Source organism: Choristoneura fumiferana, chromosome 27 (genome assembly GCF_025370935.1).
Source record: "Choristoneura fumiferana chromosome 27, NRCan_CFum_1, whole genome shotgun sequence".
NCBI lineage: Eukaryota > Metazoa > Arthropoda > Insecta > Lepidoptera > Tortricidae > Choristoneura > Choristoneura fumiferana.
In genome coordinates, this window is record NC_133498.1 from 9,062,302 (window position 1) to 9,090,062 (window position 27,761).

A 27,761-nucleotide genomic window follows, 5' to 3' on the forward strand; every position below is an offset into this window, starting at 1 on the left:
TACACCAAATTACGATAGTCCGGTTGGTTAAGGGTTGTGATTAGCCAGAACAAAAATTAAGGAATGTGTCTTGAGTCGTTTGTTTTGTCTTGACAGCTGGCTACTCCGAAACTCGAAACTCGAAGTTCGTGTCGTGCGGTCCCTCTGACACTTACACTGTTTGATACGAAGTGAGAGGGACCGCACGACACGAACTTCGAGTTTCGAGTTTCGGAGTAGCCGCTGACAGGTGACGGGTGACACTCTTTACCGGTCCGGATAAAACCAACATGGAAATACGAATCCTGTTTTTCAAGTACACCCATAGAAGCTCATGTCAGTTTCTACGGGCGTGTTAGAAAAAACATGGTCGGTATTATCCAAGCCGTAAGAGTGTCACCTGTCAAACAAACAAGTCAATGACACATATATTTTTTTTTAAAAGTTTTGTTCTGGGCTATGGAACAACCCGTAACCGACCGGACTATCGTAATTTGTCGGTTAAGAAAACTCTTTCATTTTTTTAAGGTAAGCGTCTACTGCAAAGCTACCACGAAACTCGAAACTCGAAGTTCGTATCATACCGTCCGTCTCGCTCTCGTATTAAATAGAATAAGTGTCAGAGGGACCGCACGACACCAACTTCGAGTTTCGTAGTAGCCCTGCTGATCCGCATCGTTCGCTTCGGACGTGTCGGATTTGTTGCTTTCTATAGAAATATGCGATCCGTAGTGCGAATTAGTGGACGCACTTGTTTAACTACAATCCGATCCGATACGTCGGACGGAAGCGTACGATGCGGATCAGTGGACAATGATAAAATTGAGGATCCGCTTGACTCTCGGTTTTAAAGTGTGGGAAGTATATTTTATCTAAACGAAGGAGTACCATGGAGCAGCAGGGCTACTACGAAACTCGGAAGTTCGTGTCGTGCGATCCCTCTGACACATATACTATTTAATACGAGAGCGAGAGAGACGGTACGATACTAGCCTTGCAGAACGGCTTTACCGTATGATATATGATTCCTCTATCTGCGGGAAGCAAAGCGGTTGGCGTGTCGCTTTCTAGGCCCACGAGGTATTGAATTGTTTACTTAAAAATGACAAAAAATATTTTTTCACTCCTCTCCTTCAGAAGTACTTTTCCTTCGCTGACGAGATTTTTGTTAGTTTTTTCTCGATTATTTCATAAAAATTTGAAGGAAAATTAAATGTTGTCTGATAGAACACTTCTTATAATATAAGTTAATTTGTCTACTCCAATGATTATTCAGTAAGACTTTTATTTCTTTAAAAACCGGTTATAACATTAATTCGTTTTTAAAGAAATATAAAAGTATCAACGAAGAATTATTGGACACATTAACTTTCAAATTAAGAAGTTTCCATCAATTTTAAGGAAACATCGAGAAAAAACTAACAAAAATGCAACGTTGCCAGCTCGGCAGGTATAAACGCGCTTAAAATACAGAATCGCAGTGACGTGCCGTAAACTTCAGGTTTACCCTCAGGTCACTGCGATTCCGTATTTTAAGCAGCGGTGTGGAGAGCATGCGATAAAAACGGTGCGCATACGGTGCGTCACTGCGATTCCGTGCCGTCACCGTTTTTTAAGCAGCGGTTTGGTCGCACCTTAATTCTATAAATTAAGACTTTACGTGCCTCGATGTAGTATTTAAACACACAAAACAATAAATAAATTAATACAAAATAAAACTACAAATTCGTAACAATTGTTTTTATTTGTTTTAAGTCTTAATATATTTGAGTAAAAAAAAAAAACTTATTCTTGTAAATATACTTTGTTAAACCAAAACAATCGACGCGCCGGCTTGCAATCTTAGCCGGACCGTCACACGTCACGGCTCGGCAACAACTCTCGTCCTTTTCGGGTTCCGTTTCCGCTCGTACCTCAGGTTCTGATGCACCGTGCGCACATGCAGCGAGAGGGAGACGGCACGCAACAGTTTGCCGCATATGTTGCACTTCACAAGCTCGCGGTACTTCGTGTGTCTCTGTCAATGAAAACATATTTATTTATTTCAAAGAAACTTTCACAGTATAACAGTTAAACACTAACCCCCTTATTCATAAACGACAATCAAACCTATTTTAGTTAAAATGCCGCTAAAATTCGTTTGTCCTTATCTGTCACTTCGACATTTGTATTTGTTAGAAAGGGACAAAGCATTTGTTAGTTAACATAGGCTTGTTAAGTTTTATGAATAAGGGGGTAAGGCACTGCGCAAGACAAACACTGAGAAGAGAGAAAGAGATTGAATGACAATCCAACAAAACAACAATTCATAAATAAAAGGTATAAAACAAAACAAAACATTTAAACATTTTTTTTAAGTATTCAAATTCAAATCATTTATTCAGTAAATAGGCCGCAATGGGCACTTTTACACGTCAATTTTTTAAACTACCAGCGCTTTCGGAAAGACCATCATTGCCAAGAAGAAGGCGCCGCAAGAAACTTGGCAAAAGTGATTTTTCAACATAAAATAATTACAAATAAAATACTTAAAAACTACAGTATACAATTAAATAAAAAAAAATTAAAAAAAATAATACTTAATAATAATACAGGGATGAGTACAGGTGGACAAACGTGCATCCATCATCTCGCAGAACCTTAAACATTCATCACATACACAATTCCATCGACCGTCAAACACGTCACACTCTGGAGCTGATGCAAGAAGGCCATTAAGAGGGTTTATACCTGCTGAGCTGGCAACGTTTCATTTTTGTTAGTTTTTCTCGATTATTCCATAAAAATTGAATGAAAATTAATAATGTTGTCTGATAGAACCCTTCTTAATATATAAATTAATGTGTCTACTCCATAATTTTCGTATTCGCGTTTTATTTACTTTAAAAAGGTCTTTTATTTTGGAATAAAAGTCATCAAGAATAATTATTTACTAGTATTTACCTATCCTCGCTCCGCCGAGCTGTTTCCACACGAGCTGTGCGGAGCGAGAATAGGTAAGCGTTTTTATCACATCTCTGGTGGTAACGCAGGCAAACGCACGTCACCTTGAGCCTAACCGACCTTAATCTAGAGTCCATTTATTATTAAACATAGTCTCCGGTAACAACAGTAACAAGGAATAGAAAAAACTGGCCAAGAGCGTGTCGGACACGCCCAGGATAGAGTTCCGCAGCCGTTACGAAAACATCAAGTAATATTTTTCTGAGAATTTACTCACAAACTACTGATAATACAAACTTAGCCGTAATAGTTTTCCTTGATAATTTGATATACGAGTACTCGAAGTTCGTGTCGTGCGGTCCCTCTGACACTTATACTATTTAATACGAGAGCGAGAGGGACAGCACGACACGAACTTCGAGTTTCGAGTTGCGTAGTAGCCCAGCTGGGTAAGCGGTAGTAAAAGCTTGATGACTCACGTATTTGGTGTGTCTACTGAGGTTGCTTGGTGAAGCGAAGGCCTGCGGGCATTGCTCACACTGATACGGCCGCTCGCCTGTGTGCACCCGCATATGCAACTGCAACAAAAACTATATTATGAATATTCGACAATATTTCCGCGTGGCTTTTTTCTCGCAATTCTGTAACACATTGAATCTTATACGTATATCCGCATTGGCGGATAAAAAATCGCAAAGAAATTAAATAAAATAAATAAATATCACGGGACAATTCACACCAATTGACCTAGTCCCAAAGTAAGCTTAGCAAAGCTTGTGTTATGGGTACTAAGCAACGGATAATATAATTATATAGATAGATACATACTTAAATACATATTAAACACCCAAGACCCGAGAACAAACATTCGTATTTTTCATACAAATATCTACCCCGACGCGGGAATCGAACCCGGGACCTCAAGCTTCGTAGTCAGGTTCTCTAACCACTAGGCCATCTGGTCGTCTCAAATTGTATTTAAAGATAAATATCGTGCGGGAAAAATTATATTGTATAAAACCAAATGCAGCAGAAGTTACGCGATGGAAAATCTCAAAAACCGGAAAAGAGCGTGTCGGACACGCCCGAAATCGGGTTCCGTAGCTAAAACTAAAAAATAAAGTAATATTTTTCTAAGGATTTCGTATTTTGTACGGAATATTTCAAGTTTAGGTATACTTTATACCTTAGGCTGCTATTTACTCTTATACTACTAATAATTCTCAAGAAAACTTAACCGTTATAGTTTTCCTTGTAAGTTTGATATACTTGCAACCATCCTGAATTTTTTCAAAGACACAGAAAAACAGAAAAGTGTCCAAAGTTTTTACAGAAAGGTGTGTTAAAAAGATCATACGTTTAGGGCGCCTTGCGCGGGAATGTTTTGGGACACTGTTTGCACTGGAAACGGCTTGACAGCCAAATGACCGTTCATGTGATACTGCAGCAGCGTCGAGTTCTGAGGACGAAAAACATACATTCAGTGACATAGTCCAGGTATATTCAGGCCACTTTTTTTTATTCGACTGGATGGCAAACGAGCAAGTGGATCTCCTGATGGTAAGAGATATTGGCAGACGCGTTGCCAACCTAGAGGCCTAAGATGGGATACCTCAAGTGCCAGTAATTTCATCGCTGTCTTACTCTCCACGTCGAAACACAACAGTGCAAGTACTGCTGCTTCACGGCAGGATTAGCGAGCAAGATGGTGGTAGCAATCCGGGCGGACCTTCCACTAGGTCCTACCACCTGCAAAAACCCTAAATAAAATATGGGATAAATAGTTTGGGAACTAATAATTTGCTAAACAATTATCGCCGGAACATTAGTAAACCGTATCCGGTAGACGCAAGCGTACCTTGAACACTTTCCCGCATATCTCGCAGACGTAGACGCAGGGCTGCCTGCGGCCGACCCCGACGCGCGGTCGAAACGGGCCCTCCACCGCCCGCTTGTTCATGTGCTTCCGTTGCACATGCAGCTCGAACGACTCCGAGTTTAAAAACGTTTTGTTGCACTGACGACAGAAATAGATAGAAACTTTATTAACAACATGAAAATTCACTAAGGGCCTGTTCCACCACTTGTCGACTAATTTTAAGCGCCGGATATCAGTGATGCCGTCTCTGTTTGTTTTGTCCGAGTAAACAAAGACGGCATTACTTTTATTTGACACTTAAAGTTAGTCGACAAGTGGTGAACCAAGCCCTTAATCATCATCCCAGCCTACAGCCTATTACATTTGAAATTTACCACGAGCTTTACGGTGAAGGAAAACATCGTGAGGAAACCTGCACAAACCTGCGAAGCAATTCAATGGTGTGTGTGAAGTTCCCAATCCGCACTGGGCCCGCGTGGGAAGTACTGCCCAAGCCCTCTCATTCTGAGGGGAGGCCTGTGCCCTGCAGTGGGAAGCCCTTAATGTCTCGCCTTATTTCTCTCCATTATAGTTTAAGGGATGGATCGATTTTTTCTTGTACAGTATCAGATATTTCGGAGCAGCCAAGGTGATCAAATATCAGGGTTCGAGGATATATATCAAGGGATATATGTATATATCAAATGTGTTTACGCAAAACGTAACATAGTAGGTCGGGTCGTGTAGAAGTCCCTTTACGGGAATGTGTGATGGACCCTTAAATCATTTTTTAATTGTTTTGACAGCCTATGTATGTCTATGGACCGGTCAGTCATTACCGAGTCATTCAAAGTCAGTGAGAGACTTTACCCGTCAATAACGATCTCGGGGTCAGAGCGGAGTTCTCAGTGTCAATTTGTGTCATTAAGTAATCTAAGGTCGTACAGTCACCAGCATAAATATATGACTATGGACAGCACTGCAAAAACATGTCATCACTGCTGAAAGGCATATATATATGACGATCTAACACGGTATAAGTAATGTGATGATTTGTGGCCCGGTATAAATATAGTTTTTTTGGTAACGGCATAAGTATCTGACATCGGGCTGCTTAAAAATATCTGATATTGCACAAAATCAAAATTATGTAATCCACTATCAGCATAAACGTTTGACTTTATTTAATTGCATTATAGTAACGGAAATACAGCTAAACCTAGGTGCCAATCCAAATCCAATCCAAAAAAAAACAATTATTGTTGACGTCTGACGTAACATTATTTTTCATGCATTTTTAGTAAAAGAAAGAGTTTAACCGACTTAAATTAACCTCCTTGCTAGAAAATCACGATGCCACGCACGATATATTGTTCTTATTTCAAAAGCTACAAAGAATTATTTATTAAGTATGTTCTTTCATAAAAATAGGATTTGTAAAACGTGAGACGGGCATATGCAGTGACAAGTCTGCACTCTTCTCGTGAAGTGTCAGATCGTTGTATTCAAAATCTATTCGTAAAACGAGAAAATAAAGTTCATATTTGCAGATTGGTGACATATTTTCGATTTTGCATCGTGTTAGATGTTTATGCCACCTGTGATCCGATGGTTATGCGTTCACAGTGAATAGATATTTATGCTGATAGTGGATTACATAATTTTGATTTTGTGCAATATCAGATATTTTTAAGCAGCCCGATGTCAGATACTTATGCCGTTACCAAAAACTATATTTATACCGGCCACAAATCATCACATACTTATACCGTGTTAGATCGTCATAAATATATATGCCTTCCACCAATGATCAGATATTTTTGCAGGCCGTCGATGGTCACATCTTAATGCTGGTGACTGTACTTTAAAAAGCCGTGGTGGCCTAGTGGTTTGACCTATCGCCTCTCAAGCAGAGGGTTGTGGGTTCAAACCCCGGCTCGCACCTCTGAGTTTTCCAAATTCATGTGCGGAATTACATTTGAATTTTACCACGAGCTTTGCGGTGAAGGAAAACATCGTGAGGAAACCTGCAAAAACCTGCGAAGCGATTCAATGGTGCGTGCGAAGTTCCCAATCCGCACTGGGCCCGCGTGGGAACTATGGCCAAGCCCTCTTGTTCTGAGAGGAGGCCTGTGCCCAGCAGTGGGACGTATATAGGCTAAAACGAAGTAATCTAAGGTCATCTCAATCATATTTATGGAAATAAGCATTTGTACGGTGTCAGTAACGCGACAATATAGTGGTGAACGTAATAGCCGTTTAATTTCATCGTCATAACCTCAACCCTTCACAAGACACCGGCGGCAGCTGGCTACAGGAGGCGGCAGCTGTCCAGACCGATCCCAGGGCTCGGGAGAGGGTCTGCCTTCACATCGGCATCATCATCAATCAGCGACGACCAAGGCGCGGCCTGCCCATCGAACCCGCGAGGCCAGCGGTTTGGTCTAAGTATTAACGTCAGCGGCGCAGGGTGCGCACGCACATCTAATCAAATCCACCCACCGGCAGTTCTCAGAGCGAGAATTGCCAACAAAATGATTCTTTATGATATATATCAATACAAAAATGGTATAAAATTTATTAAGTTTAGTATTATTAAGTATTTTTTGGCTAGTTTTTGGCCTTTGTTACTGTATTTCTACTTCCCAATTGTGGATGGCGTTGGAGTAGTTAAAAGATACTCCTTAATAGTAAGTTCTAATCCATTCAATGGCAACACTTATGCCGGCGTTAATGGCGTCAGACGTGTCAGAAAAATTTCGTTTCGTTAAGTTTTTGTTGTGTTTATTCCATTATTTTTTACAAAGAAAGTAATTGACAAAGTGCAGAAACTATTTTACTTAATATACTTTTACAAATAATAATATGGCTTTCATACAAAATTGATATATATCAATCCGATATTTTGATATTTATGATAAATATCGGATATTTTCGAACCCTGTCAATTATATCGGAGTATAAACTGTAATGCCTTGAGAATAGAGTGCATGCTGCGACATTTTTAACTACCTTGGCCGCTCCGAAATATCTGATGGCAACTGTACCTCGTTGCCATAGTTACGTCCCCTGGACAACTTTTTTTTTTACACATAAAACAGGCTTACGTTTGGCCTCAATCTCGCTTGGTTTGCCAAGAAGGTGTCTGTTCACTTTGAACTTAAAGATGTCCAGATTATAGCGTTCCGGTAAAACTGACCTCGGCAGAGAGTTCCACTCCTTAGCCGTCCGCATAATGAAAGAAGAAACCGAGGAATGTCTACGACATAGGGTGGTACTGCTCGCCGCGCCTAGTCGTTCGGTGAGGGAACACTTTAACGCGTTCACTACCACCTGCCTTCCACAGGTGCCACCGACGCACATGTGCGTTCAAAATGTATGAATAATTATGACAGCGGCACTGGGAGAAGTTCCGAAAACGCATATGTGCGTCGGCGGCAGTGGATGCGTTAAAACCATGAGTTTCTATTTGTTTTCAGTGGCTAAAATGCATAGAGTATAAATTTTCGTCATAGTTACAAGCCCATTATTCTATGGACTATCTCCAAAGCAGATTAGTAACATATACATATATATCTTCTTTTATATTCCTTGACGTCGCTTTGTAATTAATATTGACATTGTTTCCTCAAATAATATATTTTTTCTCATGTACATTTTTTTTGTTGTTTTTGTAATTAATGTGTGAGTGTTTTAGTTTTGTACTGTAAGCTTGCATGTGTTTTATTCAATAAATAAATATATATTACTAGTACAAATAACAGTTTTTTTAAAAAGACAATGTCACTGTTTGTCTCTTGGACAACACTATCCCGGTTGTTTATAATTATATCGGAAACGGAAATCACAGAGCACCAATATTTGCTATTTTCTGGTCACATTATTTTTACATTTGCCATTTAAGGCACTTGTCCCACCGCCGACGGTGAGCGAGAAGCGAGTAGAGCGAGTAACTAGGAACGAGTGGGCGAGCAGCGAGAAGCGAGTGTAGTTTTGTCGCTGGCTGTAAGCGAGTGTTCGCGTGCGACGGGCGATTAAACGCTCCACTCGACTCGCTCGTGCGGGGCGACCGCCAAGCTGACATCGCTGAGCGATTATCTATAGCTCAGCGAGTTTTATAGCTCTTGTCGCTGCGACAAAAGATGTAAGAGCGAGTTCTCGCCGACAGTGTGAACAGCCAGCGATCAACTATTAATATATGTGTCTCTTTTACTCACACAGGATCTTATATCTTTTGTTCGTTTCTTGAGCGAGAAAATAGTCGATAGCCAATCGTTTCCTCGCTGGCGGTGAGACAACTGCCTAAAACTGTCACTTTAGTATCTGTGTTAGAAAAATCAACTTTACCTCATCACAATGATGCCGGTCTGTGTGTTGTTCTGCCGCATGCGCCTTAAGCGCGGTGTCGCTGCCGCAGCTGTCGCCGCATGCGGCACACGGCCACAGCGCCGCATGCGGCACGCCCGCGCCCAATTCTTCGTGCCTTTGCAACGCTTCGGCATTTAAAAACTTAACATCACAGTCTTTACATTTGTGTTTGGCGTTGGATTTATCGCTCTGGAAGAAAAAAGTCCAATTTAGGGGGGCGTATTCGAGTGTTTATTTCGTATGATTTTTCGAGGGCACTTTTTTGTTAACCCACGACGCAAAAAGACTATGTCTGTCTGTGGCACCGTAGCCCTTAAAGGGGTGAACCGATTTGAATGCCGTTTATTCTAGCGGCCGTTCTTAGACAAAGTTCTTAGCGTTGTTTTTGAGATATAAGTGACAAAGTCGGGGTTTTCCAACTTTTTAATGGCTAGGTTAGGTTATTGACATGGCAGAAGATTCTGTTACAGTTTCCAAGTTATCTAGTAAAAGTAAAATACGTCTAAAAAAATAGAATATGTCGTAGTTTTGCCATGTCTATCTGTCTGTCCGTCGCGCTTTGCTCAGGGACTACCAATGCTAGAAAGCTGTAATTTTGCACAAATATATATGTATACTATGCCGACAAAATCGTACAATAAAAAAACCAAAAACATTTTTAAGGGTTACCTCCCATAGACGTAAAGTGGGGGTGATTTTTTTTTCTTATCCAATCTTGTAGTGTGGGGTATCGTTGGATAGGTCTTTTAAAACCATTAGGAGGTTGCTAAAACGATTTTTCGATTCAGTGATGCGTTTGCAAAATATTCAACTTTAAAGTGCAAATTTTCATGAAAATCGAGCCCTAAAATCTAAATCGGTGGGCGGAAAAATTGGAAAATATTCAGGATGGTAGTAAGTATATCAAACTTACAAGGAAATCTATAGCGGTTAAGTTTTCTTGAGAATAGTATTGTATTGTAAAGCTCTTTACAATGCACGTGCTCGGAAAGTGCCTCTTGACGTGGGTCAACATATCCATAGAAAATTAGTGATTCCTGCACGCATCCACAAGTGTGTAGTAAAGTTGTATGGATTTTACTTACCGCACTTGTGCGGTAAAGTAACTTTTTAAATTGCCAAATGATGTCCAAACTATTGTTAAAAAAATAAGTCTAAAGAGTCGTTATAGTTAGGCTTTGAACAAATAAGAAAACGTTTGATGCAACCAACTGAATATTTACTGATAAGATAATACAGATTAAACGCGACAGAAAAGAGAACGTTAATTTTTTTTTTCATGTAAACTCGTATTTTAATTCCGTCTAAAGTTATGAAAAAAAAGGGAATAAATTCTTGAGTCCAATTCGGACCGTGCGACGTCAAGCGCGCGCACTCGAAAGTTAACCAATGAGCTTCCAGTGCGCGCGCACGACGTAGCACGAACCAATCATGGTTACCCGTTCGCGCCTGTCATGAACCCCGCCAAAGTAATGTTCATGAGTTCAGTCCGGTGAATTAATTTTTGATGAGTAAATAAAATGAAGAGTTTAAATGATGAATTTATATGTGACTTTACGCCGCCTTTCGTCCTCCACGAAGCACATATTGTCAGTGACAAACTCAATGCTGAACAAAATACGTGAACTATAATATACATACCTAAGTTAATAAACATCGTAAATTGATAGAATAATCTACTTCTACACACATGGATATTATAACATCTACCGGTATGTCTTATTCTTATTTATTTGCTTTTATCTATTAGAATTAGTGAACCAATTTTGATTTATTTACAGTTCCAAAGCTAAAAAATCTCAGATTTACGGTAACTTTTTGTTAATAGCTGTAGATTAGATACATAAAACATATACTTGATGATAATTAACTATTACACGGATTTATTCACGGGTTGCACTGATATTTATCATTATAGGAGCGTGCAGGAGATAGGACTAGCCAATATAAGTGTGGAAATGTCAAGCAACAAGGGCTAATAATTAATCATAAAAAATCACGATACTAAAACAAAGTCTCCTTTACCTATCATTAGTACCTAGCTGTAGCTGTTCTAATCCTCTGAGTCAATGATTGTTATGAAAGTTGGTTTAATAAAGTGTATACGTTAACGAATTTGGTTTGGCGTGCATGTCGGTATGTATATCTACTGCCTGCTACTGTAGTAAAAGGAGTATGGCAAAAAATTATGTAGTCACTGCCTCGATTTTTTCCTCGCTTAATGCATTGTAAACGTTGTATGATATACGTGTCAAAAGTAGGAAATTCCCAACTCGTGCCGGCTCAAAACACTCGCTTCGCTCGTGTTTCAAGTTCTCCGCCACTCGTTTGGAATTGCCTACTTTCCGCACTTGTATCATAAATAACTATTATTGTACATAAAAGCACATGAAAATAACAGAACACAGGATAATAAGATGTACAAAGGCGAACTTATCCCTAATTATTAGTAGTTTAAGAGTAAATAGCAGCCTAAGGTATAAAATATACCTAAACTTGGAATATTCCGTACAAAATACGAAATCCCTAAAAAAATATTACTTATTTTTTTCGTAATCGCTACGGAACCCTATTTCGGGCGTGTCCGACACGCTCTTGGCCGGTTTTTTAATTTTCATTCAACTTTTATGGAATAATCGAGAAAACTAACAAAAATGCAACATTGCCAGCCCAGCAGGTATCAGCTCTTGACGGAAATCAAGATTCCATCTGTCTGTGATTTACTCACCATTCTATGCGCGAGCGCCTTATGCAGATTCATCCCCCGCCCCGCGGCGAAGGTCTCCCCGCACTCGTCACAAGCCTCGTTCTCCCCGGGATGCTGTATTCTAATGTGGTTGTAGTAAGAGGTCTGATGGTTGTACACTATCTGGCAGTACGGGCACGTGTACGTCGTTCCCTTGTGCATGAGCCAATGGTTTTTGACGTACGTTCTAGAAAAAGTCAAAGATGTTAGTCATAATTTTTTTCACACCTCTCCTTCAGAAAAGTAAGTTTTCCTCCCTGGCGAGAGGGAGCAAAGTGCAACTTTTCTGTTCAAGGCTTTTCTAAGTGTTTTATTGCAAAAGCCATTTTTTAAAGTTGATAATTGAAAAGCCACGTCACTGCCAACTGCAAAAGCTACTTGCTGTTTTTTAATAATGTTTAGAATTTATTTTTTTCAAGTTTCTTAATACTCGGTGTGAAAAGTTGTATGAGCGACTCGGGAGCAATAGTTATTTTCACACTCTCCTTCAGAAAAGTAAGTTTTGCTCCCTGGCGAGAGGGAGCAAAGTGCAACTTTTCTGTTCAAGGCTTTTCTAAGTGTTTTATTGCAAAAGCCATTCTTTTAAGTTGATAATTGGAAAGCCACGTCATTTCTATGTTTGTTGTTCTTTAATAATATTTAGAATTTATTTTTTTCAAGTTTCTTAATGCTCGGTGTGAAAAGTTGTATGAGCCACTCGGAGCAAAATTATTTTCATCTTGGGCGTTAACACTTGAATCCCTCATTCCGCTCAGGATTCTACTTTAGAATCCGTCGCTACGCTCAGGATTCTATTGTAGAATCTTCGCTACATTCTGGATTCAATGTACGCCCTCGCCGTAAATACACCATTTTGCTCCCCTGTGACACAAATAACTATTTACGTTCGTTTTGTGACAGCTGGCCCTATACCACGAAGTGCAAAACTCGAACTTCGTATGTTGCCGTCCCGCTGACGCTTGTCATTTAATACGCGAGTGAAAGGGACGGGTCGATACGAACTTCGATTTGCGAGTTTCGTACTAGCCCTCTGTCACGTCTGCAAGCGCATACATCATCAGCCGGAAGACGTCCACTGCTGCACAAAGGCCTCCCCCTTAGAACGCCACAATGAGCGACAACTCGCCACTTGCGTCCACCGGTTCCCGCCACTCTCGCGATGTCGTCAGTCCACCTGGTGGGAGGCCTGCCGACGCTTCGTCTTCCGGTTCGTGGTCGCCACTCGAGGACTTTAACCCCCAACGGTTATCTGTTCTTCGAGCGATGTGGCCCGCCCAATGCCACTTCAACTTGCATATGTTTCCAGCTGTGTCAGCAAGCGCATACAGTACGTGCTAATTTATTTTACTTATAAGGAAAAATTTTCGTATTATTTTTACTAAAACATGTGAAAGTATGTTTACTAACGATCCTTAAAGTTTGTAATTGTATCAAACATGTACGGATCGCACATATCTATACAGAGCAACAAACTTTTACCTTTAGCTGCTCGCCCACAGCGACTTCTTTTAGCGATGACAGTCGTTAGATAGGGTACTGTCTCGCTTCACCCTCCCTCCCTTCACCTCCCTCCGTTCTCTCCACGATGTCGTCCGAAACTGTCGCGTTTGCATAGATACAGTCGCGAAGCAGCAGCGCGTTGGCATCGCTTCTGTAGCGCGTTGCCAATGCGACTAACGCTCGTTAGTAGCAATGCTGTCGAGCATTTATTCGAGAAATCTCTCTATTGTGTGACCCCGACAAATGGACGAAAAACGCAACCTTCGAAGACATGAAATCTCTTGAGCCTTTTGATTATGAGTCTTTTAATTATTCATCATCATCATCATCCCAGCCTATATACGTCCCACTGCTGGGCACAGGCCTCCTCTCAGAACAAGAGGGCTTGGGCCATAGTTCCACGCGGCCCAGTGCGGATTGGGAACTTCACACACACCATTGAATTGCTTCGCAGGTTTGTGCAGGTTTCCTCACGATGTTCTCCTTCACCGCAAAGCTCGTGGTAAATTTCAAATGTAATTCCGCACATGAATTTGGAAAAACTCAGAGGTGCGAGCCGGAGTTTGAACCCACGACCCTCTGCTTGAGAGGCGATAGGTCAAAACACTAGGCCACCACGGCTTTTTTAAAGCATACTGCACGTTAATGTACTCGGGTGCCCTTTGTCCTCCCTTTTTTCCAAACAAAACGGGGACTATGCAACACTGTGGAATGCTCGATATTTTCATGGTACGGTTTTAAGGTGTATTAAATATGATTTAATCTTAAACTTTGTTTTCACGCCCGTAATAACAGACTTTGAAAGCCATACTTAAAAACCTCACGCAACAGTGCGCCATCTAGTGAGACAAAAACGATAGCCCTCATTTACTCGAGCGGCGGGCGGCAGCGGCGCAGGGCGGCGCGCGGGGGGAACACCGACACGGCCTAATAGGAGGGATGCCACGACTCAGAGCGGCGCGGACGGCGTTATTGGCGGGACGCATCGGCCGGTAAAACAATTAACATTTTTTAGACGATTCGCACGCGACAAAATGGATACAGAACTAAGATTGTTTTTTTTGGAATCTTTTTGTATTTTTTATTTCAATTCCAAATTTTTACTTTTACGGTCATCCCGTAAAACCTAAATTGAAAATACAAACTGAAATATAGATGCACAGAAAAACCAGAAAAATAAGACCATCACTGGGAATCGACCCAGGTCCTCGGTATTCCGTACCGCGTGCTATACCGCTACACCGCTGCTGGATACAGAACTATTTATCACCGAAATTTTAAATAGCCCGCCATGTGGCTGTCGAAACATCCTCAGCATAAGTTGAGGCATGTGATCAAAAGACTTTGCTTTTTAACCGACTTCAAAAAAAAAAGGAGGTTATCAATTCAGCTGTATTTTTTTTATGTTTAGTTCGTGCACTCCTCTGAAATGTCCTGCCTGAAATATGAGCTCCTTCCGAGGCATTGAAGAGCAATTTTCGATAACGCCACTTTAATTTAAGTATATTCCTTCTAGTGATGTAACGAATGTCATTTTTTGAATATCTGCTACAGACAGTCAGTCAGTTCAGTTTTTTGTTTTTGCGTCAATTTGTCTATGGCAGTCTCGTTCGAACGAAGTGCGTTCCGTTTGTACTTTGTTCCGAGAATTACCCAGTTCATACGAACGCATCGCAAAGTAAATAAATAAATAAGTAATACCAAATGATTAAGGGAAGACTGATAATGTGATTGATTACGAGATTAAGTTATTTTTTTGTATCTAATAATTTTATTTTTTTCTGATATTCATATTCAAAAACATACGCAGAAATTTTGCGAATGCGAATATGCAAAAATATGCGAATATTCGTTACATCACTAGTCCCTTCGGCTCGATACCGTTGAAGCTACGTGGTATGCTCGCCGCCCCGCTCTCCCTCGCCCGCCACCCGCCGCCCGCCGCCCGCGCGCCGCCCCGCTCACCGCTAAGACCAAAGTCGCGGCCAGACCGCTCCGTTCATGGTGTAAGTATAAATCTTCCCAGGTGAATTTTTCCCTTCTAGCCCTTATCTTTCAAACAAAGGCCATTGTCTCTATTATCGCAAAGCCGCTAGCTACCGAGTTGGCACGTGCCACTACAACATTCTTATTGAAAAACAAACGGTATCGTCATAGTATTAAGGTTCAAATTTAATGGCACTGATATTCTAGATATTACGTTTGGTAGTGTAGGACGATAGACCACCCTGAGGCAATACGGCACTCATATTATTTTGATACCTGGGAAGATTTATACTTATATGAGACCTTAAACCGGTGTACCTGAACCGGCTGGCGTAGCCGCACTCGTTGCAGGTGTACACGGCGCGGTGGGACTGCCGGTGCTTGAGCAGCTTCAGTCGCGACCGGAATCGCAGCCGGCACGCGTCGCACTCGTGCGGCAGGCTCTGGCGGAAACGAGACGGCATTTCAGTGAAAAATACAGTTAACATCCCATCCCATCCTCGTCGCCACTGTAATAATAATAATAATAAATCGAGGGTTTTGTGTGTGCAATTGCTGACGAAGTTATCATGACGAACAACTACCGGAGGTATATCCTGAAGGACGGTACGGTCGACATTTGTCGGGCATGCCGCCGTCCTGGGGAGTCACTCAGGCATATCATCTCCGGTTGTTCTCATCTTGCTAACTGTGAGTGTGTGCCTTGTGAGTATCTGCACAGACATAACTTAGTAGCCAGGATCATCCACCAGCAGCTTGCTCTTCGATACGACCTTGTAGACTCTGAGGTGCCGTATTATAGGTATGTCCCTGCGCCAGTTCTTGAAAATGGTCGTGCCACGCTCTATTGGGATCGATCTGTCATCACGGACAGGACTATTGTAGCCAATAAGCCTGATATCGTGCTGACAGATCGATCAAACCGCCAGGCAGTGCTCGTCGATATCACCATTCCACATGACGAGAACCTCGTGAAGGCCGAGAAGGACAAACTCAGCAAGTACCTTGACTTGGCTCACGAGGTGACTGCTATGTGGGATGTTGACTCGACGGTCATTGTCCCGATAGTCGTTTCGGCAAACGGTCAAAATAGCGAAGAATCTCGACCAACATCTCAAGAGACTCTCGCTAGATGGCTGGATCAAGGGCCAGATACAGAAGGCGTACTTCTGGACACGGCACGCACCGTCCGGAGGTTTCTCACTCTGCGGCCCTGACCACCGGGAGCTTGGCCCTACCCCGTTACCGTGGCAAACTAGGTTAGGTTTTTATAATATTTTTATTTTCTATGTACTTTACTGTATTTTACTTTTTATAACTATTATAAAAAGCCGTGGTCGCCTAATGGTTTGACCTATCGCCTCTCAAGCAGAGGTTCGTGGGTTCGAACCCCGGCTCGCACCTCTGAGTTTTTCGAAATTCATGTGCGGAATTACATTTGAAATTTACCACGAGCTTTGCGGTGAAGGAAAACATCGTGAGGAAACCTGCACAAACCAGCGAAGCGATTCAATGGTGCGTGCGAAGTTCCCAATCCGCACTGGGCCCGCGTGGGAACTATGGCCCAAGTCCTCTTGTTCTGAGAGGAGGCCTGTGCCCAGCAGTGGGACGTATATAGGCTGGGATGATGATGATGATGATGATAAAAACCTAAACCTAAGAATGAAAGAAAAATAAAGAACATAATAATAAAACACTACATCCGCTTGTAAAGCCAAATATTGGACTCTAACACACTTAAGAGCGTTTATACCTGCTGAGCTGGCAACGTTGCATTTTTGTTAGTTTTTCTCGATTATTACATAAAAATTGAATGAAAATTAAAAAAGTTTTCTTATAGAACACTTCTTAATATATAAGTTAATGTGTCTACTCCAATAATTATTCGAGATAAACTTTTACATTCCTTAAAAACGAATTAATGTTTATGACCAGTTTTTAAAGAAAATAAAAGTCTACAACGAATAATTATTGGAGTAGTCTAAATATTTAAGCTAAAAAAAAAAACTATTGTTTGGTAAAACAGTGGAAAATAGTCAATTTATGTGGACGATTTGCCAAATGTACCCAATGACAGTAATTTTCTTCTAATTAGGAATTACATAACCGCATCTGAATAATGACTTTTATTTAAATACTAGCTTTTGCCCGCGGCTTTGCCCGCGTGGAATTCGGTTATCGCGCGCCGTTCGCTCAGGAACTGTGCGTTTTTCCGGGATAAAAAGTAGCCTATGTCACTCTCTGGCCCATAAACTATCTCTATGCCAAAAATCACGTCGATCCGTCGCTCCGTTTCGACGTGAAAGACGGACAAACATACAAACTTTCGCATTTATAATATTAGTATGGATTTAAGCTACAAAAAAAAACGATTGTTTGGTAACACAGTGGACATAAGTTTTGAAGGGTCCCGTCATTTTAAATTTCGCCTATCTTTTAAGTTTTCCTTTTCAAACCAGGTTAGCTTGAACAGATCCTTACAGGGATAAGTTCGCTATTGTACTCTTTTTGTTTTGTTGTTTTTGCATTATTTATGTGTTTTATGTACCATCAGCCAAATATGTGGTCTACCACCCTAAAGTTGATAATCGTTTGCATTTCATAAAACAATAATGCCAATTAGATGTGTCTGTCAACTTGAAAGTTCGACTTTAGCGACGTATTCATTTGATAGGAACTTGTTTAAAAATTGATAGACCACTTATTTGGCTGATAGTACCTACAATAGTGTTTACATACATTTATTTTAGAAGGGTTCGGTACTTTTACTGATGTACTCACCGGATCATGATAGCTCAAATGTTTCATCACAGCACTTTTCTTCCTGAATCCCTTCCCGCAGAGGTCGCAGCAGTAGGCCGACTTGTTGTTCCCTTTCCTCTCTTCTACCTCCTGTCTCTGTTGTTCTTTATTTAATACCTTAATTGTACAGTTAAAATCTTTACTAAAAGCAGCTAAAGACTCTTTAAATAGAGACTTTTTAACTGTTGTTGTTTTAGTAGAATGCTTTTGCAGTAAATGTTTTTTATTTTTAACTTTTCTTCTTATTTCAATTGTTTCCTCAGACTCATCAGTTTCTACGCCAGTGGGGTATTTATACACTTTGGTTTTTACATTTTTATTTACTTCTCCATATTTAACTATATCTTTACCGGGTTTAACTGATTTTCTTTCTCTTTCAATTGCAACGAGTGCCTCTTCTAATGTATCAGTGTCAACATCGCTAATATCATTTTCCGGTTTATACTCTACGTCGTCGTCGTCATCTGAATTTGCATCAGAATTTTCATTTACCATTTCAACCTTAATATCTTCATCTCCATCTATTGTTGCTTTTGAATCACCTATATCTAAATATTCTGCACCATTGTCAGTTTCCAGATATTCTATTTCTGTGTAGTCTGGCTCTTGTTGTGTATCTTTATTTTGATTTTCACTAAAAGCTGGTAATATATCCAAAACCGGGTGAGTTTGGAAATGGTATAAGGCCGCCAGCGTGAGTCCGTTCGTCAATTTGTGCGTTTCACGATCTACCATTTTAATATTATTCATTGTTAGCTGAAACAAACAATCGGAAAGAAAGTCAAACCGGCAAACAATTTAATGTAATTAGAAAAATCAAAAAACCCGACTGCCAAAACTAAAAGGAAGAAAATAAGTCTAGTGGTCTAGAGCTCTGTTAAGTAGCTAATTTAAAGTTCAACAGTCGGGACCCATTACTAAGAGTTTTTGAGCATCACGATTTAAATGGGTCCCGACTATTGAACTTTAAATTAGCTACTTAACAGAGTTCTAGGACTTATTTCCTTCCTTTTAGTTTTGCCAGTCGCGTTTTTTGATTTTTTAATTTAATGTTTTATTTTACACTTTTTTATATTTATGTGAAAACGGTGGATTAAAAGTATTATAACCCATATATATATTTAGAATGGGCTAATTATTACCTTTCATTTGATACCCATATTGTTACAATATTTTTTTTCATTCCTCCGCCATTTTTTTTTCGCAGACGCCATATAAATATGATATAGCCTATGTCACTCCGACAGTAATGACGAATACAATGATACCTCATATGTTAAAATCCGTCAAGCCGTTTAGGGTGCAGCGAAAACCAAAGAAATGGACATACATACCCACATACATACATATACGTGCGGAGCGAGGATAGGTAAATGAGGGCTCCGATTGGTCCATGACAAACACATTCCTCGCAACTCATCATCGCAAAGCAAGGTAGAAAAGTAGCCAACAGTTGTTGCCCAGGGAGCAAACCACAGATATAGATTACACTAGATTACACAAATGCATCTATTTCGCGTGACCAAACCCCGACCAAACGTCGGGGTTGGCCCCATACAAAGCCTCACCGCTAACTGACTAATCATGACTAGTGACTGACTCGAGCCCCACGGCGCGGGCGGGCGGGGCATTTCATTCGATTTTGCGCGGACATCGGGCAATTCACATCGCTAATTCGCTCTTGTGACGTCACAGTAGATATAAAAAAGTGACACGGTTGGTTTTCATACAGATTGAGGTGTTTGCGTTATCTAATGTAATCTATATCTGTGGAGCCAACTCACCAACTCTTCTTCCACCAGGGTCCTTAGCAGCGCTGTGCTCCGGTGACATCTGTCACGGAAGGCGGCGCACTTTGACAGCCGCGTCATGCAGAACACGCACAGGTGGCGAGGGAAACTCTCCGCTTCTGGCATCTAATCAAATAGTTTAAAAAACAATGACAGAGGCGTTTTACACATCATTATTGCACTTAAGCGGCAGTTACACTGAATCAAAAATGTAAAGAACACGGTAGCCACCCCCCCCCCAGACTTTGTTTACCTCCGTACCAACCTCTCCGGTGGCGAATGCACTAGTCCCAAAACGCACTATTAGTCAATACACTCTAATTTCGAAAGCCCCTACTGTTGTCGATAATTATGTTTATTTATTTGACTAGGTGCTTATAAAATTTGATTTGCCACCCCTGGCCCAGAACCTGGGTACGCCCATGGTAATTTGTGTAAATAAATCTCTCTCTCAAGCCTTTCCTGATCAACCATATTCGATCTGACTGATTGCCAGGTTCGCTATCAAGCAACAATCTCTCCCACTATTAGTTATTGTGTCTGTGCCTCTGTCCTCCGAACTCAGTGCCGATGGAATTGAGTTTCTGCAGACTTACCTCAACGCCAGTGACTGCCGCGAGCACGTCCTCCAACCCGCTGCCGCTTATGGCATACATCCGCCCGTCCGCCGTGAGGCACGCGCGACAAGCGACTAATTCCTCTTCCGTAACCGCTTCGCTAGGAAGCTCGGCGCCATGTGGATGACTATTCTTTGACAACTGAAAAGTTTTTTAATCATCAATCAACCTGTTTACAAAATACATAATAAACATAAATAAATAATCTTTGAAGCCGTGGTGGCCGAGTGGTTTGACCTATCGCCTCTCAAGCAGAGGGTCATGGGTTCGAACCTCGGCTCGCACCTCTGAGTTTTTCGAAATTCATGTGCGGAATTACATTTGAAATTTACCTCGAGCTTTGCGGTGAAGGAAAACATCGTGAGGAAACCTGCACAAACCTGCGAAGCGATTCAATGGTGCGTGCGAAGTTCCCAATCCGCACTGGGCCCGCGTGGGAACTATGGCCCAAGCCCTCTTGATCTGAGAGGAGGCCTGTGCCCAGCAGTGGGACGTATATAGGCTGGGATGATGATGAAATAATCTTTGATATATATATTTTATTTATTTAATTGCCACATTTTTTTCGCATTTTTCTACATATCCTCTACTAAAAGTAAAGTATTGAAAGTGACCACTTGCCCCCGAGAAAGTGTCATGCTACCATGGCATTTAAGCGGACAGCAGAATAGAGGAATAATTTTAATGCGAAAAAAACAGACAACTTTAATAGTACATTGTGCATTAAGGGGCGTAAGAAGGGGTTAGTAATCTCCTTACGGCCCGTGATACACAATGATTTTCATCATTATTGCGAGGAAAAAAATGCGAAAAATTAAATTATTTTGTGTCCAAATACTTCACACGTCGGCAATAGAAAGGCGTTAAGAAAAAACTGAATAAAAAAAATGGCTACCCGCCAATACAGGGGGCTACTACAAAATCCGAAAATTGAAGTTCGTATCGTACCGTCCCTCTCACTCTCGTATTAAATAATAAATGAATTTCGATTTTCGAATTTGTAGTAGCCCCCTGATTTGTCACTTTTTTCGAGATGTCTACCATAGATAATGCTAAGAACTGTGTTTAGTTTAGAATTCAAATGGTCTTACGGTGCCAACATGCTAAATATATTTACTAAAATTATTGCAAAACAATTTGATAAGGTGGCAGGACCTTGTGCAAGGTCCGCCCGGATTGCTACCACCATCTTGCTCGCTAATCCTGCCGTAAAGCAGCAGCGCTTGCACTGTTGTGTTTCGGCGTGGAGAGTAAGACAGCCGGTGAAATTACTGGCACGTGAGGTATCCCATCTTGGGCCTCTAGGTTGGCAACGCGTCTGCAATACCAGGTATTGCAGATTTTTATGGGCGGTGGTGATCTCTTACCATCAGGAGACCCACTTGCTCGTTTGCCATCCAGTCGTATAAAAAAAAAAAAAACAAAGTTTCATGAAGCATGGCAAATTTTTATGGGGTAAAATTGGTTAACTTGAAACCTCTTTAGTACGATATGACGTACCTACTAACTTTTTCAAACTAAAGTCATAACTCCCTTGGGGAGAAAAACTATACGCAAATCCATAATTCCCGCGGGAACAATTTTATTTCCACATCAAATATACAATTCAAGTACTATTAGTAATTGTGTTAATACACTTATTAATCTAATGTTAGTAGGGTTAGTTATCTTCCTGTGATGCGGATCCCGATTGGGTGAAGGCCTCCTCTTTCTCTTTCCAGCGTCTCTATTTCTGGCGAGGGCCATCCAGTCACGCCCCGTTTTTTAAACAATATCATCAGCCCACCGTTATGTTGGCCTGCCGACATTTCTTTTTCCCAATGGCCCCTTCCAACTCGTTGCTTTTATGGTCCATCTACTGTCTTGGAATCTCGGAATATGACCAGCCAATTGCCATTTCAATTTTAAAGACTGTGTTAAAGCATCAGTTAGTTTCGTTTTCCTCCTGATAATTTCTGACCTTATTTTATATAGTTTCCTGATTCTTAGTATACTTCTTTCCATTGATCTCTGTGTTGTCTCTATTTTTTCTTAAACTTTAGATTGTACAACAAGAGCTTAAAACGAGTCATTATACCCGAGGCGTTCAAATAGCCACCCAAGCTGGTACGGCAAGGGTGGATATACATATATGGATATACACGTCGAGAGTTGCGTTAAATACTTGTGATGTATACATATCATTTAATAATATTGTAAATCTTAAAAAAAATATATATACCTCGTTGATTTCTTGCCGGATTCTTCTCAGCAGAGGTTTTCCGAACCGGAGGTAGATTTTTTTTTTGACATTCATAAGTGCTTGTTATAGCCTAAATTGAATAAAGATTTGACTTTGACTTTGACTTTGAGGGTTAAATGTCCGAGTTTTACACTCTGCTTTTCACTTTGATTGAGGGGATTTTTTTTTTTTCAATTTTTTTTTTGAGGCTTAAGTGCACCAGTGTGACTATGCCAGCCTCATTGAAAGACTCGATGTCCACATCATCAAACACTCCTATTGCGATATCCAGATTATCTGGCTGCAAAGGAGTGCTTGATGAACCTGTAAATTCGTACTGCATCTTCCGATACCGGACAACTCAAAATAACATTCACTGCACCATTGAACAGGTCCAAATCACTCAACCACCTCTCGCGGATATCCTTCGTCAATACACACTCCACCAAAAAATGTAATTAAGTCCTCAATCTTATTACAATCTGTGCACGAGAGGAAATTAAAAAACAACAGTGGAAACAAATTGTTCACTCTCACTTCACTCATTGCTATATAATTATAATTTTTTAGTTTAATTGATTTAGTTTCATTGATTTGATTGATTTTTAGTTTTACATAAAATAAAAACATTAAAAAAATATATAGAAACTTTTTTGTTTGTGGCTGTTGACACCTGATTACTTTGGTCTTAGACGAAGACTGCACTAGAGCATAAAAAGTAATTTTATGTCGCCTAGATCCAGCATAAATACTAACTTACGAGCATGAGAAGTGAAAAACATGTTTATCGTCAAAAGGGAGCCTTGCTAGCAATTCCGAAAATGTGTTGGCATCTCATAAAAACATTTTTTTTTTTTTTTTTTTTATTGACTGGATGGCAAACGAGCAAATGGGTACATAATAACAAGAAAAATATAAGTTTCAAGAGTGCTAAGTAAAAAGCATGAGGCGATACAATACGAGAGCAATCAATGTGTTGCTTTAATAATGACATGTAACAACAGTTTAAGTGATTCACAGTTAATTAAATTACACATATTTTTTAAGGATTGAAGATTCCGATTACTTCTTAGTTTCGCGAGGTTCTAATCTCCGCTATCTCTATCTAGATTTCCTATGTTGGGCCAAGTAGTACGGTGCAGACATGCGTTTTAAATCTTTCTAGCGGAGGCTGTGGAGTAATGGCTGCCATTACGGGCGTGGAGCCTATATTTCGGCGTGGGCATAGCAGCAGTGGCGTAGCTGGGCATTTTTTTTCAAAGTGCTACCAACAGATTTTATAAGAGTTTTTTCGTTTTATAAAATAATCAGTGACTATTAGGTAACTGAACTATTTTATTAGTCCGGGTACCTTATTAGGCAATAGTTTTGTAAAATATGCAGGAATTTAGAAATATTCTGTTTTTAATATGGGTTAACTTCGAATTTTCCTCCCTTTCGTTACCATAACTTTTAACTATATTAAATCATACGAAGGTATAATAGGTAAATTTATTTTATATTTCTTACAAATGTAGTAAATTATCATAATTATTGATGTTTACCAGGAAATATTCACAAATTTGAAAGAACAGACATATTGATCCATTCCGTACCTAATGGCAAAAACGTCTCACTATTTTCTCTACCACTTCAAAACTACGAAGTTTATAAGACGCATTGTTTTATCCAAAAACCTGAACTAATGAATTATCTATTGCACATATAAATAAGAACACTCCTCATTTTCGATGAGATAAAAATATATATATTGTGTTTTAAAAATGGACAGTAACGAAAAGGATGGTAACGAAATCATAAGGCTGCGGTTATAAAGGTTATTTATAAACAAGTTTATACATCTAGGTTGGCAAAGTGAACAGTCAGATTAAGGCTAGTGTTTAAATATATACCACAAGTAGCCTATAATCCATAAATTATAAAGAGATACGTATAAGTAGTATGGGAAAGAAAGATGCAAAATAAAAAACTAAAACATTAATTACCAAAATTGTTTCATAATGAATAATATTGTGTTTACGCTTTAATCGGTGATCGGCGTTTGGTTGTCACTACTATTTCCTCTTGTAGAAAAATTGCAAAATAGCAGTAACCCATAAAAATTTAACTGATGGAACGTGCAAAAAGAATATTATTAAGTATGGTGTATCAGTAAAACACATGGTTTTTAATTTCGTATTTAACTGGATCATTTTTAATCCTTTCCCTGCATTGTTTTGTTTTCAGCAACTGTTAAAGGAGTCATTCCTATAAAATTGTACTTCTTTAATTGAAATAAAACTTTCCAGATATTTTCATCTCATTATTGAATGGATGAACATAACGTGTATGTAAAGTTAGGTACTCAGAAAGGAACTTAATAAAGTTATAAGGTTTTATTACAAAAATAATTTGAAATTGTTATAATTTAAAAAATAAACTTAATACAATTGTAGTCGCGGCTTTATGTTCCCTTTCGTTACTTTTTTATGTTCCCCTTATACGTGACTATAAATGTAGTAACGGAAAGTAAGTAACGAAACAAACACTCTGCACTTAAATACGATTAGGAACACATTTGACTTCTAAATACGAAGGTTTTCAAATGAAATCTTATTGTCAAATAAATAATGATCAAGTTATTTGAATTACGCCAAAGATAACCATATTCATTACATTCATATTCTTGTAACGGAGAAGGGAGAAATTTTCTGGACCACCACACAAACCGCTACTCTCTCGCGATTTTAATAGAAACTGATCGTTTTGACAAACCGTAATGTATTGCTACAGGAAAAATGGTGTTGCTAGATCAAAATAAACGTGTGATTCGGCCAATAAAAATTCGCCGATGTGTAATATCTTGGTAACGGATAGGGGGATATTCCCTTTTCTCGATTTCTCGACACGTTAAATTATAGGTATTTCTACGTTTTGTACTTTAAAGCAATGACAACAAGGTCCTGTTTAGAAAATAAGGTTTTTGCACTACCCACTACAAATGCTGTCATACGTGAGATCTTTTTTTTACTAGTTCAAACTGATGTTTGAAGTTTGACTTTAGGTATGGACACGGTCAAATCGGGGATCTCCAAACAAATTCTAGAAAAACTAGTAAATTGAACATTAATTGATCATTGTATGATATCATTAAAAACATAAATAGTTAATTATCTAATAAATAATCTTAAACCAAAAGTTTCAAGTATACACGATTTAATAGGATGAAAAGTCACTGGACAGGTCAAAAAGCCAAGGTACAAAAAAAATAAAAAATGCCCAGCTACCAAGGGGCTAGGCGGGGCAGTGCCCCGGGCCCTCAAGCTCAGGGAGCCTCGAAATTCTGCTTTATAGCTGATGATAAAGTTGCTTAGCATTTTAAAGTATTTGTATATATAATGATTTTACTTCAAAAACCTTACCAGTTTTGATAGCCGTGGGCCCCATTTTTTATTTGCCCCAGGGCCCTAGGTTACCTAGCTACGCCACTGCATAGCAGAACAAGAATCAATCAGGCCATGAAGCCGCGTATGAGGCTATCAATATTTTATATTGACGGTAAATAAAGGCCAATGGTGCTGTGGTAAGGTGAGATTTTTGGGCGTTCTTGCAGCATTCAATGATGATAATGCATTCCAGATAGACTTTTGGCTTATACTATCGAAGGTGTTACTGTGATTTATAAATGCTATGCATAGAGGTGTCTTAAATTCTTTGTACTTCTCCATCACTTGTCCCAGCGAATGCAGATGGTCCATCGTACTGTAGCCTGAACGAAACGCCGCCTGATCAATCGGTTGCGCTTCGTCAATCTCTATTGACACTCTTTTTATGATTATCGATGCAAAAAGCTTGTATAAACATGCTGATAGACTTATAGATTTTTTTAGGTAAGAGTGTGATGTCAGATGAGCACCATTGTTTTGGTACAGTTTCTGTTACTAATATGAGGTTAAATCGTTTTGTGAAGTTTTAGTAGAGAAGGGGCACATTATCAGGTCCTGGGCTTTTTGCACCTTTTAACAATCTGATATGTTCATATACTTCATCTGCTTCTATTGGTGGAATACTTTCTGTGTTATTTATTATCATTTTGTTTGAAATGCATAATTTTAGTTCTAAGATAAATTTGAAAATCTTACTTGTTTTTGAGCCGGACGCAGAACTTGTTTTGGTAGGATATTTTTTTTCTTGAATGTCGGGCTTATACAAAACAGACATATCTTTCGACGTTGATAAAACAGATAGTTTGATTGGTTTTCAGAGCAATATTTACCATATTAAACAACGAGGGTACAGCATTATCCCGCAACCTGATAACGTCTAAGGTTCTGTTGAACTGTGAATCTTCGAAATGCAACGAACAGATGTACAGTTCCTTATGCCGTGGGTTTATATTATCTGGGCCTATGGCGTCGAACCACTTCCGCCGCAATACACAATTTTTAGGGAACCTGTAAAATTATAACATCCACCAGTTAAAAACGTATAAAAGTATTTTTATACATGGATGAAATTTACAGTTATTTCATATTTCAGTTCTGTCTACGTCGATATTCAGCAGAACATTAAGAAAGATTGTCAATTTTACTAAATTAATGGAACCAAAAATACAACGATAAATGGCGAAAAATCTGAATATCTTTGACGGTAACGATAAAAGCATACGAAAATTAACTATAATTAATTAAATATTATCATGAAATAGTACTTTTTGATGAAAAAACGGCTACTAACCTATGATGAGACAAATTCGGTTGATTTTTAGTTTTACGTGAAGAGCACTGTTTTATGGAACACAAAGGCATATTGGTTTTGTATCACTTGATGTCCACTACGCAAAACGAAATTTAAAAGTATTTTTATACAACTGAAAATCACCAAAAACTCCGTAGGTAGATATTATAGTTAACTTGACAATGACAGCTCACGTACAGTACAACAAACAAACACAAACACCTTAGTAGGCGGG

General features: G+C 39.6%; 1 protein-coding gene across 1 annotated transcript; it reads right to left on the reverse strand.

The window, feature by feature from the left end:
* Positions 1 to 1,753: 1,753 nt before the first annotated feature.
* Positions 1,754 to 27,761, reverse strand: LOC141443287 (uncharacterized). The gene is made up of 12 exons (XM_074108511.1): positions 27,527 to 27,761; positions 27,066 to 27,243; positions 20,569 to 20,730; positions 19,967 to 20,098; positions 18,162 to 18,938; positions 15,699 to 15,823; positions 11,877 to 12,081; positions 9,128 to 9,337; positions 4,781 to 4,939; positions 4,280 to 4,381; positions 3,402 to 3,500; positions 1,754 to 1,996 (listed from the first exon to the last, which is right to left on the reverse strand). The coding sequence occupies exons 1-12, from the start codon at positions 27,595 to 27,597 to the stop codon at positions 1,841 to 1,843; spliced, it is 2,376 nt and encodes a 791-aa protein (XP_073964612.1). The 5' UTR covers positions 27,598 to 27,761; the 3' UTR covers positions 1,754 to 1,840.

Excerpts from the sequence above, each read along its gene's own strand:
- LOC141443287 (XM_074108511.1), bottom strand. The coding sequence starts at position 27,597 with ATGCCTTTGTGTTCCATAAAACAGTGCTCTTCACGTAAAACTAAAAAT. Across the intron at positions 27,244-27,526 it reads CCGAATTTGTCTCATCATAG|GTTCCCTAAAAATTGTGTAT; the intron begins GTTAGTAGCCGT and ends ATAATTTTACAG. Across the intron at positions 3,501-4,279 it reads CCGCGCAAGGCGCCCTAAAC|TTGCATATGCGGGTGCACAC; the intron begins GTATGATCTTTT and ends TTTTTGTTGCAG.